The following is a 15,022-nucleotide window of genomic DNA, read 5'->3' on the forward strand; positions in this document are numbered from 1 at the left end:
TGTGAAATAAAAGATTGCAGCAAATTAAGTAATTGATGGAAAAACCTTCTAGGCCATATAGTCTAAAGGCACCTTATGACGAAAGACTGGGGCCAAATTCTCTAGACACTTTTAGAAACGGGTAAGACCAGAGAATGTTAAGTAAGAACATTTAAGTAAGACAGATCTGTGATTAACTCCATGATAAAGGACTGAGGGACCAGAATAGTGCATATAAATGTGATGGATTCTGTATGTAGGTCTTTGAAAAACTGCTTATAGTTGCTCATTTAGCTGTAAAAATTATTTAAACATAAGCCTCCAGCTGGGTCTACTCTTTTGTTTTTTTTCAGTGAAAGCTTGTCCTCAACGTCATCATTTCTAATCATCTCAGAATATCCGTGTCTAAAAGATACAACACAAAGACAGCTTTTAAAAAGCCTACACCTCACATGTAGACGAGGGGTGCAAAACCCAGCAGAAATACCAAATTATGCGAATAACCATGTTAGTGTGTACAGGGTGGGCGCATAAAAGACACAGCTGAGTAAAAGGTAAAAAAGCCTAAAGTTGCTGCTTCTGAATTTAGGCACATAGTTACAGTACGTGTGTATCTTCACATCACATCATCTTCTTGTGTTTTTATTGCTACACAAGTGGTTTCCCATATGTTCCTGTTGAAATCCAGGCGACAAAAAAAAAAAAAAAAAACGTGCTGCCAGTCTCCGTGGCATCCCCCACGTTGGCTCCGATTCCCCTCTGTGTACACCTCTGGTACTCACTCCACAACCTCAACCAAAGAGGAAAGTGACAGAGACAAAACACCGCTGTTTTCCAAATCTCTTGGATCCCTAAAGAGTTTTCCCCGGTTAAGAAAAAGGCACCTTTATGTGAATGGAAGCAGATGTGGTGTGAGATCAGAAGATTGTATCTTAAAAAAAAAAAAAAAGGTTGGCTTAAGCTGGTCTGTTTTTAGAAGTCCCGGGGAATGAGATGTGAGCGTGTCGTTGTATTTGCGGCAGGAGGAAACGTGAGAAATGTGTTTAAAGAGGGCATGAGGGCAATGGAAGAGGAAGACATTATGAGTGATTTTCCACCCTGTCTGCACTGCTAAAACCATACACACCTTGTGCTTTTTCCAGGTTGGCAGACAAAGATGGCCCTGTGTGTACTGACACTGTTGGCTACGGTTGCCTCTGTGGTGTCAGGTTGTCTCAGAATAGCTTTGGGGAAGAGGGTTGTATAGTCTCTCATCAAAACCCACTGTGCTTAACTGGGAACTCAGACGATGTGCTGAGATCAACGGGAGCACTCGCTGCCCCGTACAGCCAGATGATGTCAACCACAGGGCAGACATAGCCACAGTTGTAAAAACAGCAGTTCAACTTGGCTTGATCCACATTTGCTCATAATAAAGACAAACTGTGTTTTGGTAGCTAATAGCTTCTCAATCGCGAGGGCCTGTTTCACATTCTGGGCTTTCAGGCTATTGTGGTCAGGTCTGTTGTGTTCGTTATACCTCCTAATTAAAGCCAGCAGCTTTTTAAACACAGAGCGAAGGTTTGCCCCTGGAAACGGTGGCTTTATTATTCTACTGCTGTTTCCCTTTAAGTGTGCTCCCATCCTTCAGGATGCCCGCCATGTCCTTACGTGTCTAATGAAGAGGCCGGCTATTTTGCAGCAACATTAGTGAGCCCCCACCACCCACCCACCCACAGAAATTCCTAAGAAACAACCTTATAGGAGCAGGAGAAAGAGGTCAGTGTCCAGAGCTGTCAGCGAGAACAGACAGGGGAATAGCGGAGAGGTGGTGTGATGGACAGAAAATTAAAGGAGGGGGAGAACGCACATCAAAGCTGGCTACTTTAACCAATGACATCACTTTTTTTCCCTTTCATAGCATGTGCTTAAAATGTTAGCCATGCAATCTTTAAAGCACCCCTTGTCTGGTCGGCTGGTTTCCTGACTAGCTCTGGAAAACGTATTTTGTTACAGGTGAGATTGTGTGTTAGACTGGTATTGAATTAGTCGGTATAATACAAAAGCAAACCCCTGTCTAGTTTGGTCAGCTGCGACTATAAAGATAAACACCACACGTGCCCACACCTTTCGACAAATGGACTAAAATTGGCAATTTGAAAGTAAAAGTAGCTGGACGCAAGGCAAACGTTTTACTGAATCATCATTTGTTTAGAGTGCAGATTTAAAATTATTTACCTGCATTCAAAACACTGGACAGACTGATTCAGTCATGTTGAATTTGTAGGAGATTGAGATATCTCTTCTTGTAATTGAGGACTGATCATGTCTGAGCACTAAAAACAGTCCTACAGAGAAAATCCAGACTACCAGGAATGTCTCTTCATTAATCAAAGGTCCGACTGTGTGCCTTCCAGATGATTCAGAGTGAAAGTGAGGGGGCTGGCTGGCCTCACGGGAAGGTAATCAGCCACTTACACGAACCAAAATGAGCTTCTAGTGCCAGACAGTGATACCAATATCCTGACTCAGCATAGCTGCTAAAACCATCAGCGGCAAAAAAAAAAAACTCTGTTTCACAGTCAGGAGTTGTATACAATAATAAAATCAATAGATCTCCTTAAATTCTGTGTAGTTCTTCTTCAGTAAAGTGACCAATATTGGTGTGTTTAAAAAAAAAGACATTTTAAAAAGACGTTACACTGTCTCTGAGCACTACTTAATCCCAGGATAACAGCAAAACTCTAAAATAAAACTGATTGTTTAAAAATTACAACTGTTTTGAGAGATGATAAATTCAGTCATTTATATATCGCCTGATAGTTTATGTGTTTAGCCTCTAAAATGTCAGAAAATAGATTTGTTTCTTTTTCTTTCTTTTTTTTGAACACATGATTCTAGTGGTCTAAAGGCGTATTCGTTCATTTTTCTACAGTAACCATAATAATATATATATTTAAGAAGGGTTTTCTGAGGCCCAAATATTGGGATAAGCCATAACAGACTGTATGGTGCAAATAAAAATTTTTTTTTTAAAGGAGACATATAATGCTTTTTAATACCTTCCTTTTCACATTGGAATCATTCAGTTGTAGTCTATATAAAACAGAACTGCAATACTTTACTCTGAATTCCTCATTATTGTCTTTTGACCCTGTTCTGAGGTTCGTCTGAGACCAACTTGTTTTGGTGCTGTCTCTTTAAATGCAAATGAGGGACTTGACACCCCGCCCCCTCCAGGTCGCAGAGCATTCCACTCCACCCCATTCGGCCATTTTTGTAGTATGCCGTGGGGTTAGTATGGGTTAATACACCCAACAACTAGGCCTGTCACGATAACAAATTTTGCTGGACAATATTTTTTTCTAAAACTTATTCTTATAAATCATTTATTGTCATTAGAAGACCTTTTTCAACTAATATGATAACGGCATAATAACACAAGTAATATATCCTCTCGACCTACCAGCTCAGACAAATTAAGCAGGTGGCGTCATTTGGTTTAAATCCAAAAAACTCTCCCCCTGCAGCGGTCTTGTTCAGTTTTGACACCGATTCTTTTCAAACCAGCTTTTCTCTGGGTCTCCCTCACGAGGCTCTTATGTTAACTTTGAGTATGAGCCTACCTGATACAAGCTGTGTTTCCTCCACCGTATTATAAGCCTGGCTGGCCATTATCACGCCATTATCATGCCACTATCATGTCACTATCACACTTATTTTAATTAATCATGTGATTAAAATCGATCATGTGATTAATTGATTTATTGATTATGGTGACAGGCCTACCATCAACTGAACATTTTCACTTATCCACTTGTTGCTTCGGCGTTCTTGAGCTCGGACAACAAAATTGTGGAGGAAAAACATTTAGATGGTGGATATGCGAAATTGATAAACTGGAAGTCCGGGACTTTGTTTAGCAGCTCTGCAGCAAATACTGTGACATAATTGTTTAAAAAAAAATGTAACAGAGCACACAGAAAACTGAACAGCTTGAAAAGTATGACCCAAACAGATTATGAAGATATCTAAGCAATTTTTGGGGCTACATTCAAATTTTCTGCACTCCTAGAGACTCAAAATATAAAACAAAGTGTATTTGAGGGCTAAAAAAGTGGGTTTTGCATGATAGGTCCCCTTTAATAATAAACAAGAAACAAAATTCACAAAAACTACAAGCCAACAGGCTGAGCTGCAATGACACCACAAATCCTTAACCCAAAGCGCAACCGGGACCCAACAGGGCACAAACAGAATGCTCTTACAGAAAATGAAAGAAAACCAGGATGAATGACAACTCTCCATACAGTAGAGAGTGGCTAATGAATGGAGAACAGGTGAGCCGATTAATGAATTAATAACAGCTGGAAACTGAGAGCGTGTAAAACCTCAGCAATAAAAAGGAGGCTTTTTTTCTGCCTCTCAGGGCCACAGTTCTGTAGTTCTCGCTGCATTTTCTTAACACATAATTTTGCCCCTACAGCTGTTGTGTGATTGAGCAGAAATTTAAAGCGGGCATGGTTAATAGAAGATCTTAAAAGTGCTCTGGCCTGCCTGCCTCAGGAACTTTCTTGCACCTTCCTCCTCCTGCCCTGCTCCGTCTCCCTCCACTAATCATCTACACCTGTTCAGCCTTCAATCAACCCGGACTCATTCCACCTGCCAGCCTCTCTATAAAAGTCTCCCCCAGTCAGCTCCTCACCGCCGGTCCGTCTTCAATCATCTGATGCCCCTCAGTCAGAGATTGTCCCACGTCTGTCTGAGCATCAACCTTACCACCTCTGCAGTCTGAGATTCTTCCACGTCAGCCTGTCAGAGTTCCTGTGCCTGTCTGCACCTCCAAAGGTTCCTGCTGTGCTGCCGATTCTCCTGCTGCTCCAGCGTTCCAGTGCTACAAGTGATCTCTCAGCTGTGCTTCTGGTTCTACTGCAGTCCCTGCTTCCCAAGAACTGTCTCATCTGTTCTGAAGGCTTCCTGTCTGAGCAGTGCCGCACCCGCAGCCCTCCGGCTCCTGCACTCATCACTCACCTGCTCCATCCTGGTATAGACTCTGGTTCTCTTCCTCCACAACCACCAAAACCCTTCAATAAACTCTCTTAAACGAAGCTCCGTGTGTGGTGTGTGTGTTCGGGTTCATCAGGACAGATACTGACAATGAGGACTTGAGGGTTTCTGATTAAGTAAATCCTCTGGCCAGAATGAACGCTTGTTCTTGCCACATCAGGTAAACAAATGCGAGTCTTGGGTATTTTGGAGTGATTACAGGCTGTAGCTGAAAGAAATGACTAAACAAAGAAAACACATAAACACAGAGAAAGTAACTGACCCCTAAACAGAGCACATGAAGGATATGACAGAATAAGGAAAATGACACAAATAAACAACGAGACCAGGAAATCAAAGGTCAATCACATGAGAACAGAAAACAGTCCATCCACACAAGATGTTTTTTTTTCCATTAGGAGGTTAAATCATAATTTGATTAATCGAATTTCCCTGTTTACTTTTTGCGTGGGTATATTTTATTTATTTTCCCCATCAGTGACTCCGCTGTCTGACTGCTTGTCAGGCTTTAATGAGGCCTTTACTCGTTCCTGGCAGTGCTCAAGTTCAGAAAGCAAGCCTGAGTGAATGAAGCAACATTCTTTTCTTACTTTCTGCAGAAAACGATACTTCCTAAATCCGTTTGAACTTGTTTGAGCATTTATTTGCCCTCCTATGATAAATAAGTAGCAGTTAATATTTCCATCATAGTTTCTGACTTTGGCCACAAGATGCAAGTCAAGTTGTATTTTTGTGCATTTCTTTTCTGACATTGTCATTTTAAAATATAACGCAAATATAATGGAAAAACTTAATAAGCCATGGTTCTTACATTCTGAATCATCTTCAACTAAATTCAACCAAAAGGAAAGGAACATTGAACTGCTCTTAAATTCAATATGATTAAAATAATATTTCTCAGTTTGAAAGGCAACTAATAAACCTGAAACAGCAAGTCAAACCCTTTACCCCCATAATCCAATAAACTCAGAGTTGTTTTCTGTTATATGAGCTGCTTTAGGCAAGGCAAGGCAAGGCAAATTTATTTATATAGCACAATTCAGTACAAGACAATACAAAGTGCTTTACATTATTAAGATATAGCAAAATAATAAAATGTAGATAGAAAATAGAATAAAAGCAAGTAGGGATAGAATGTAGTAACAAAAAAGAACATTAAAAACAGTAAAACTGTTTAACTAGAACAGTCAAAGGCAATTTTAAACAAATGTGTTTTTAATCTTGATTTAAAAGAACTCAGGCTTTCCGCACTTTTACAGTTTTCTGGAAGTTTGTTCCAGATAAGCGGAGCATAGGAACTAAATGCTGCTTCTCCGTGTTTGGTTCGTGTTCCAGGTATGCAGAGTAGGCTGGAGCCAGACAACCTTAGTGGTCTGGAAAGTTGATACACCGATAACAAGTCTGTGATGTATTTAGATACTAAGCCATTTAGGGATTTATAGACTAACAGAAGTATTTTAAAGTTTATTCTCTGAGATACAGGGAGCCAGTGTAAGGACTTTAGAACTGGGGTGATGTGCTCTACTTTCTTAGTCTTAGTGAGGACGCGGGCAGCAGCGTTCTGGATCAGCTGCAGCTGTCTGATCCACTTTTTAGGAAGACCTGTGAAAACACCGTTGCAGTAATCAATTCGACTAAACATAAACGCATGGATTAGTTTTTCCAGATCCTTCTGAGACATTAGTCCTTTAATCCTAGAAATGTTCTTCAGGTGATAGAAAGCTGACCTTGTAACTGTCTTTAGATGCTTTTGGAGATTCAGGTCTGAGTCCATCACTACTCCCAGGTTTCGGGCCAGATCAGTGATTTTTAGCTGAAGCAGCTGGAGCTGTGTGCTAACTTTTGATCTTTCCTCTATTGGTCCAAATATTATTACTTCAGTTTTGTTTTTATTCAGTTGAAGAAAATTTTGGCACATCCACGTATTGATTTCTTCTAGGCATTTACTCAGTGCTTGAACTGGTCCATAGTCACCTGGTGACATGGTGATGTAGAGCTGTGTGTCGTCTGCATAGTTATGGTAGCTGATGTTGTTATTTTTTATTATCTGAGCTAGAGGGAGCATGTAGGTATTGAATAGGAGGGGACCCAGGATGGACCCTTTAGACATTGTCAGAATAAAACAGAATAGAAATAACCTTTATTGTCCCTCGTTGGGTGAATCCAGCTGTTTGAGCAGCAAATAGACTAAGGGGAAGCTGCTGAAACTGGTTGCCTGCTTGTGCTTCCCGGAAATATTTGCCTCGAACATCTTTGCTTGTTTAAAGGATAAATGTGGAGTAAAGAACCTCCTCTTCACACCCAAACAACAACTGGGTAAAAGCAAACTTTCCATACGAGCCCAGCTTGCAAAGAAGTAAATATTGCTTTTATGTAAATATGTTCAGGAATAGCGTGAAAACACAAACCAACACTATGTTTGGGTACCATTTTTGGAGAAAACGGCTGTTTGCTTGCTTGTGTTACGGCAATCTCACAAGATCGATCCGAAATGTATTAAGCTGAAACTGTTTGTTTTTTTTTTTAGTGCTGGATGAATGTTATTTAAAAAGAAACTTTAGTTTTCTAATCATGAGAGGATATCTTAACACCCGTTTCCTCAATAGTAGTTCTAAAAATGATAGTTGTTTATTTGTCAGATTTGTAAAAAATATTTATATATATTATTGGTTGTTTTAGCATCATGAACGTCATGCAGGTTTATTCAGTTTCTCTATATTTATAGATAGAAAATGCACACAGTGTCAGTGTTTTACCTCAGGCAGTCCAGTCTGCAAGGAAATGTAAAGTAATGTCTACCATTTCAACATTTCTCAGCCATTGTTGCATGACAGTTTCATAGTAAAAACAATAAGCTATTTATTATCATAACATGTATAGTAATCTGATCTGATCTGATCAAGTAGGCTTACATTAACAGTATGTTTATGTGAACTTGAAACCTGAATGCTATATAAAACTTAGTGAAAAGAAGGTCTGAAAACTAGATTTAAAAAGATTAACATATAAAGCCAAAATAGGGATCTATTTCTGACATTAATGTGGAGCGTGTTTGCAAAGTAAGCTCTTTTTTTTTTTTTTTACAACTCAGTCCAATCAAGAAGCAGGAAGTTTAAACTGAGTAAGCAAATTCCCATTATGTTTTCTTATATTATTTAAAGCCCTGTTTTTGTTTTTCTTCACTCTATTCCCCGTGGTCTGAAAATGATTCATATTGTATTCCCACTTTCACTCTTCCACTTTCATTTTTATTTAACTGACCTGTTTTCTGCTCAGCGATAAGTGCTGTGTTTGCCACAACGTCGTTATTGTTTTTAAAGTGCCAGCCCAGACCTGTTTACATACCTGTGCATCAAGGCGGAGGCCTGGTGGAGCATGGTAATGTGCATTTAGCTTGGCACGACATCATGCCCACATCAAAAGCATATTTATTCCAAATTGGCAGAACAGTCCCAAGGCTGAGAGGCAAAGTGAGGGCCCAGACTGAGAGGCATTTATTCGCCTCTACAGGTGCTGCTTTGAAATGGTGTGGGAGGGTAAATGTAGTCATGGGGTACAAGACGCACACTAACTCAGAGTGTTGGGAGATTCGCTATAAATGACAGAGGTGTAGTGATTTAAATCTTGTCGATTAAAGTTAAAATTAGCAGCAGCTAAAATATCCCTGCTGTCCCGCCAGCAACAGTTATTGGTGACTGCTTGAAACAGGGACTTCTCGTCTGGAAGCAGGAAAGCTACGGCAGTTCCAGGTCTTACTCTAACCATTAGTGTTAGAAAACATGGTATAAATTAGGGGTGGGTATGGCCAAAGAAGTCCCGATTCGATTCGAATCACGATGCATCACGATACATCGCAATTATTCAAGTATCGTGAATATAACCTGAAACGAAAAAATTGCAATATTTTCACTGAACACTGTTAGAAACAGATAGTGTCTTCAATTGATACATAACTAAAAGAAACTGAATTCATACATAGCTGTATTTATTGAAATGACTTTTGGAGGTATTGCCATGAAAACAAATATCACTGTTACTGGAGTGGACACACTGACAAAAAGTGCTTAGGATTTATAAAACTTAAAATAACTAAATAAGGATAATCAGTGCCGTTTACATGGCCTCAGTGGTCCTTTAAACCAATGAAGTTGTATTCCACTTGTTTTTGGCTGCTGTTCGCCAACCATTCATGCAGTTTTATTTATTAATTTTTTAAAAATTAATAATCGATACTTGGCGTCAAGAATCGATGCAGTATATCGCGAAAATTAGAATTGCGATGCATCGTCATGATGAATATTTTGCACACCCCTAGTATAAATACAACGATATGATCTATAAATTAGCTACATCATGCACAAGGTGAACAAAATTTACAAATGTGCTTTAGGAATCCTTTAAACATAACATGCTTGTGCTGTATTTATCACATTTGGATTGTTTTTGGTGATGTACAGCTCCAGTCTGTTAGTTTATTTTTCGATATTTCCATTTTCTCCTCCGCGTTTTGACTCTAAATCTACAGCAGCTGTGCTTGTTTGAAACCCCGATGATCAGCACTCTGTCATCCTGAGTGCTTTAATTGTGCTCAGTTTGATAGATAAACACGAGTTCCTAATTTAAAATCATTACACTCTCACCTGTTCTGCTCTTTCACAGCTGGATACAGTCAACCCATCCTGATTTATTCTGTGTCAAAGACAAAGAAGTCATCTAACTTGTTGAAATTTGTGTAAATGGGACCTAGTTTGTAAATCCTTTGTTTAAATGATACTTCAACACTTTTATGATTTTAAATTTCTCCTTAAACTTTCTTTATAGTATGTTTCCACTGATAAACCCTATAAAAATATGTCTAAAAAAAGCACTGGAAAAGACATTGGAGGAGAGGTCACGGCCTCATCCAGCTGTCCCAAATCAGATGGGCTCCAAAAGACTGTTGGCAGCTGCTTTACTGCAGATAAGTGACTTTAAACGTTTTTTTGCACGGCTTTTTCTTCGCTTGTTTATCATACATTCTCTGGTTCTGGCTGGTTATTCTCTGGTCTGTCTTGAGGAGATTGTTTTGAAGCAACGTGACAGAAATGTCCTTCAAACGTTGTAAAGCTTTAAACCTGGCCTGGAGCGTTTCAGTCGTATTTTGGATTAACTCCGCTTGCAGCCGGCACAAATCCAAAACACAGCCTGGTGTTTTAAGAACTGTGAAGTTATCTGCAAACAAAATGGTTTTAGCTCAGTTCAGATGAACAGAGGAACTTCATGGATGAACCACTAAGACACTGAGAAAATTAAGTGATACATAGAAGCGAGGGCTAGGACTGTAATATTAAAAAAAAAAGAAACTTGTTGAGGAGACATCTGTTGGAATAATAACATCTTCAGTTCTCTTTAAATAAGTCAAGACTATCAAGACAACATAAAAACAAAAGAAGCTCGTTACACGGCTTGGGAAGAGGAATCCCATCGAGTTTTATACCTAGTCCTTGGAAGGAGTAGAGTAGAGTAGAGTAGATTTTCTTTTAAGAACCTGAGCTCTCGAGTTGGAGTATGTCGTTGTGAAAAGTAAAGTAGTCCTGGAAGGAGCATAACAATCCAGGGCATCTTATATCAGGACTTTTACATGAATTTTTAAAAGAACAATTAACCATTTAGGCACTTTGTTATGTAATTATGCACGATTTAGGAAAGTAATTAAAAAAATTCACAAAACAAACAGAACAGAACAGCACTGAAAATATCAACTCTGTGACTCTTGGAATATGCTCATCAGTTGTCACATACTTTATAAAACCTATGAAAAAAGACACAGTGAGGTCCCTCTCGATGCCTTGGTTGCTCTCATTGTTCCCTGTTTTTGGGTCAGTAATGTTGGGTGCCTTCCAGTGGCTCCGAGCAGGTGATCCGGCCAGGAATGCACTCGACGCGGCCTCTCCCTTTGGCCTTTCAGGGCTAATCGAGCATGTCCTGCTGGGTTTTCTCTGTACCTCTGCATGAGGCATAGCCAACATTGTCAGACAGCGATATTATTCTTCAAAGTGGAGTGGGATGTTTGTGGGAAGACAATTTTCTGCCGTTTCCACGAGGGCAGCGTATCAAGTTTGCCTCCCTGGTGAAATCGCTTCTGCTTTTGCCTACGCTTGCGTACTTTCGGGCATCTGTAGAGAAAGATGTTTTCTACTTTTCCATGACAGGGATTTCCCTAATTCTCAACGAATGTGAGAATCACAAGACAAGAACTGCCAATTTTTCAAGTGAAATGAATGAAAAGACAGATTTCTGTCAAAACAGATCTCTTTACAGCCAGAAATCAGTCGGTGCTGGTTGGAGAAAACGCCTAGAGGTTTGGGATCTGTGGGGGCAGTTTTAGCTGTCGGTTATGTATTTTGGATAAACATACCTTCTCTGTTGTCATTGGAAGTTGAGAAACACTTTAATCTTTGATGTTTGGAGCTGCTGGTAACGTGAGGCGTTTAATGAATTGCCAGCAGATGTCCCTGCAAAAGATGTTATACAGAAAACAGTCTCTGTCTCCTTTTCACCTCTTACTGTTTGACTTTCATTCCTTCACAATTCCCTGTGTCCTCTTCCTCTGCTGTCTGCTCACCAACTGAGCACCCATTACCCAGATCAGTCATTATTAATCACAACATAACGCTCGTCTTTGGAAATTATTTTCTTAGTGTTTCGAGCAGTTTAGTGAACGATGGATGCCATCAGAGGAAAATCAAACAACAGAGATCACACAGTGTTCAGCTTTAAGGTATGAAGGCATGGATTCAGTGTTTGGAGCTGGTTTGCTTGAGTTCATGTTCAGGCCTGAGTACGATGGTCACATCTGATAAGAGTCAGACATAATAGCGTTGTTTTTAGTTTTAACAGACAAAAGGGGAGCAGAAACATAAGGAAGTCCTTGGGACTTGTTTGTTCATTTTGGCTGCACGTGTGCTTTGGTTACCACTGATGGAAGCTCAAATACAACCATGGATGACACTCGCTTGAAGAACATAAGCCCTCAGAGCATACTTCCAGAAATGTACACGTGTTTTTTGCCACATCAATGGTTATTGTGTGCAATCTTGTGACTTTTTAATGTTTTCTTTGTCATAAATTTGCCGTGAAAATCACAGATGTTATCTTTATTTATTCAAAAGCCTTACACAACGCTGTATTTTAGCAAAATATTGGTTGTACTTGTTTAGATTTAATTATTCGTATATTGTGAAAACATATGCCTGTGGTCCACTTGTGTCAAACTCAAGGCCCGAGGGCCCGAATCCGACCCTTCAAGGCAAATTATCTGGTCTTCAAGAGCCAAAAATCACAGGCATATATCCTTTTAAATTTAAGTGGCTAAAACTGTTCCTCCTGTAGCAAATGTTGATTTTTTTTTTTAACTGTGTAGTAACAGCCTCCTGCCACTAGATGTCAGTTTTCTCACAACACATTAAAAACACAGAAATGTCCAAAAAGAGAGAAAGTGATTCAGAATGATGAGTTTAAAGTGTAAGTCGCCCCATTTTTTTGCAGATAAGGTGCTACTTTTATGTTACTGTGCATTTTTTATACTTCTATGTAAACTGAACTGAACTGAAATGAAAAGTATCATCTATACCCGTGCAACCGGCCCCTTTTAATGACTTCATGATGCCAAAGTGGCCCAACATAGAAATGAGTTTGACACCCCTGCTGCGGTCTGTCCCAAACTCAAGCTTCAGCCAAATAATCCGAAGGACAACCACAGGATCCTAAAACAACTCACATTGTGCCCCAGAGTCAATATTTGACATTTCTGTGCTAGTTTGGGAAAAAAAACCTACTGCAGCACGTCCTCATAGCCACCAGCTGCACTCTTGATCTCCATCGGGTTGGCAAAAAGACTCCATTGATTCAGAGCAACTCATAGGATATATGATAAGCTAACAAACAGATGCTGACATGTCTACAGGGATAAACCTGGTATGGGTCCACAAGATTTATTAAGAGGTAAAGCTTTAGCCTTTGTATATTTCTGAAAGAACAAATGTAAAAAACTATGCTGGTAAAATGATGTGATTTAGATATGACCCGCATCCGTGCCTGAGCCTTCAGATCATGATCCCGTGTGCTTTCTGTTTTAAACCACAGGCACATAAACACTTGTTTATTTTTATAAATCAAATAATTATAGTGTTAATTCAATGGGTACGCGCTGCACATCATCAGAAGCCATTTATGGGATATTGTTGTGTGGTGATCTGGAGCTCAGTGAGCCTATCAGCAGTCATGCAGTGTGTTTGCTGGTATACGCATAAAATGTGTGTTGATGGTTGAATAGCATATAAAAGTATCCGCTTAGCTCATCATCATTTCAGTGCTGTCTGATTTTGGGATTATTGCCATAATTATTAGTTGTGTTAGTTATAGCTATATGTGTCCTATGTAGCTTTGGCTAAGTGAAACTATGTGGTTTATATATTTCTTTGTTGCCACTGTTAATGGATTTTATGGCAATGCCCATTTCTCATCAACAGTTAAAACGATCATCTGCAAATTACTCTGCAGTCTAACCATCCCAGCTTTATGGCTGTGGTTGCAGTTCTTCTTGACGAGGCGAATGTGATGTGCTAGAAACCTCCTGAGATTGTTTTTCCCGAACAAGTCCTCTGATGCCGCAACATATAATATATTTCGTACATTGCCCTGGTAAAAGTAATTAAAATGTCCGCATCTAGAGCCATAGGCCTTTAGGTACTCTCGTGCACAACGTCCCGGGTAGTTAAGTAATGAAATGCCTGGATGAAAAATAAAAAACCTTTGTCCAGTCTCTGACGCCATGATCCAAGCACTTACTTATGATTAAGCATTAAGTTTGTTTGTCCCAGAATCTTTGAGAACAACATGCAACACTTGTTTAAGGTCCTTTATGCTTGTTTCTGCCAACCAGTCCGGCACGGGCATCTGGAAAATAAACATAAACAAGCGACGGTTCTCATTGCGAAGAACCAAAACTGCACTAAACTAAATTCCAGAGCAAAACTGTTACATTTTATCTTAGATGTAAAGAAACAACCAGCTAGTTCTTATGTGTTTACCTTCTACAACCTAGACCTCCATGTGAAATGAAATTCTCAGTAAGTAGACTGAGACCCCCCCCCCCCCAAACTAATACGCTTTGACTGGAAATACATCATTTATTACATTGGCTATAACAATGACGGCTGTCTTATCATAACAGGATGTGGATGGGAACAGGATGGCCTCCTAAATCTGCTCAGACTTTCTCTGTTCAGATGGGACATCGCTTGAAGTGGAGTCCAACTAACTCGCCAAAACTTCGATTATAGGAACAGCCTGAGTTTGTGCATATTTTTATCCAGTGGTCTGCCTCCTTCTGTGGATGTAACTTCTGAGAAATGGTAGCTTTTTTTTTTGTCAGGCTAATCCATGTTTTTGTCCCTTCTGCAATATTTTACTGTTCCCAGTAAAACATAAAAAAAGAAGTTCAAACAGAAGAAGAAAATGTGCTGTGTCGTGTCTTCTCTTAATGCAATTCTGTTCTCTTTTGAACCTCTGACCTACTTGAATGATGAGTTTGGGAGAAATTTGTGCCGTTCATCCAGAACTAAAGTCCAATGTTATTAGGATTTAATGACATTTTTCTTTTCTCTGCTTCTGTTTTTCTTCTTCAGCTGAAGCAGCCCGAAAAGGCGGCAGCAGCGGCTCATACCTATTTCCAGGCCAATCCGGAACATGTGGAGATGGGCCAACACCTCGAACAGTACAAAAACCTGCAGGGTGTAGAGGAAAACCACTTTGTGGACCGAGAAGCCCGGCCTCACCAGGTAAAACATGCAGTCGTTATTTCTAAGGCTTTCTTCAGATCTCTAGCCTGTCATTTGTAACATGTGGTATCTGATTTTAAAAGTGCAGCTGGTGTTGTTCTGTTAATGAGCCTCTGTGAGCTTTAATAACCAGAAACTCATTTAAGCCCTTTAGAAACTCTGAATGCTAAAGTTTT

General features: G+C 39.7%; 1 protein-coding gene across 1 annotated transcript in view; it reads left to right on the plus strand.

The window, feature by feature from the left end:
- The window catches only part of p3h2 (prolyl 3-hydroxylase 2), a 66,104-nt gene that overhangs the window by 35,445 nt on the left and 15,637 nt on the right, over positions 1-15,022 (plus strand). Inside the window, exon 2 of the mRNA XM_012877884.3 lies at positions 14,694-14,846. Coding sequence (XP_012733338.2) covers positions 14,694-14,846 — 153 coding nt within the window. The remainder of the gene's footprint in view (positions 1-14,693; positions 14,847-15,022) is intronic.

This window comes from Fundulus heteroclitus, chromosome 9 (assembly GCF_011125445.2).
Source record: "Fundulus heteroclitus isolate FHET01 chromosome 9, MU-UCD_Fhet_4.1, whole genome shotgun sequence".
Lineage (NCBI taxonomy): Eukaryota > Metazoa > Chordata > Actinopteri > Cyprinodontiformes > Fundulidae > Fundulus > Fundulus heteroclitus.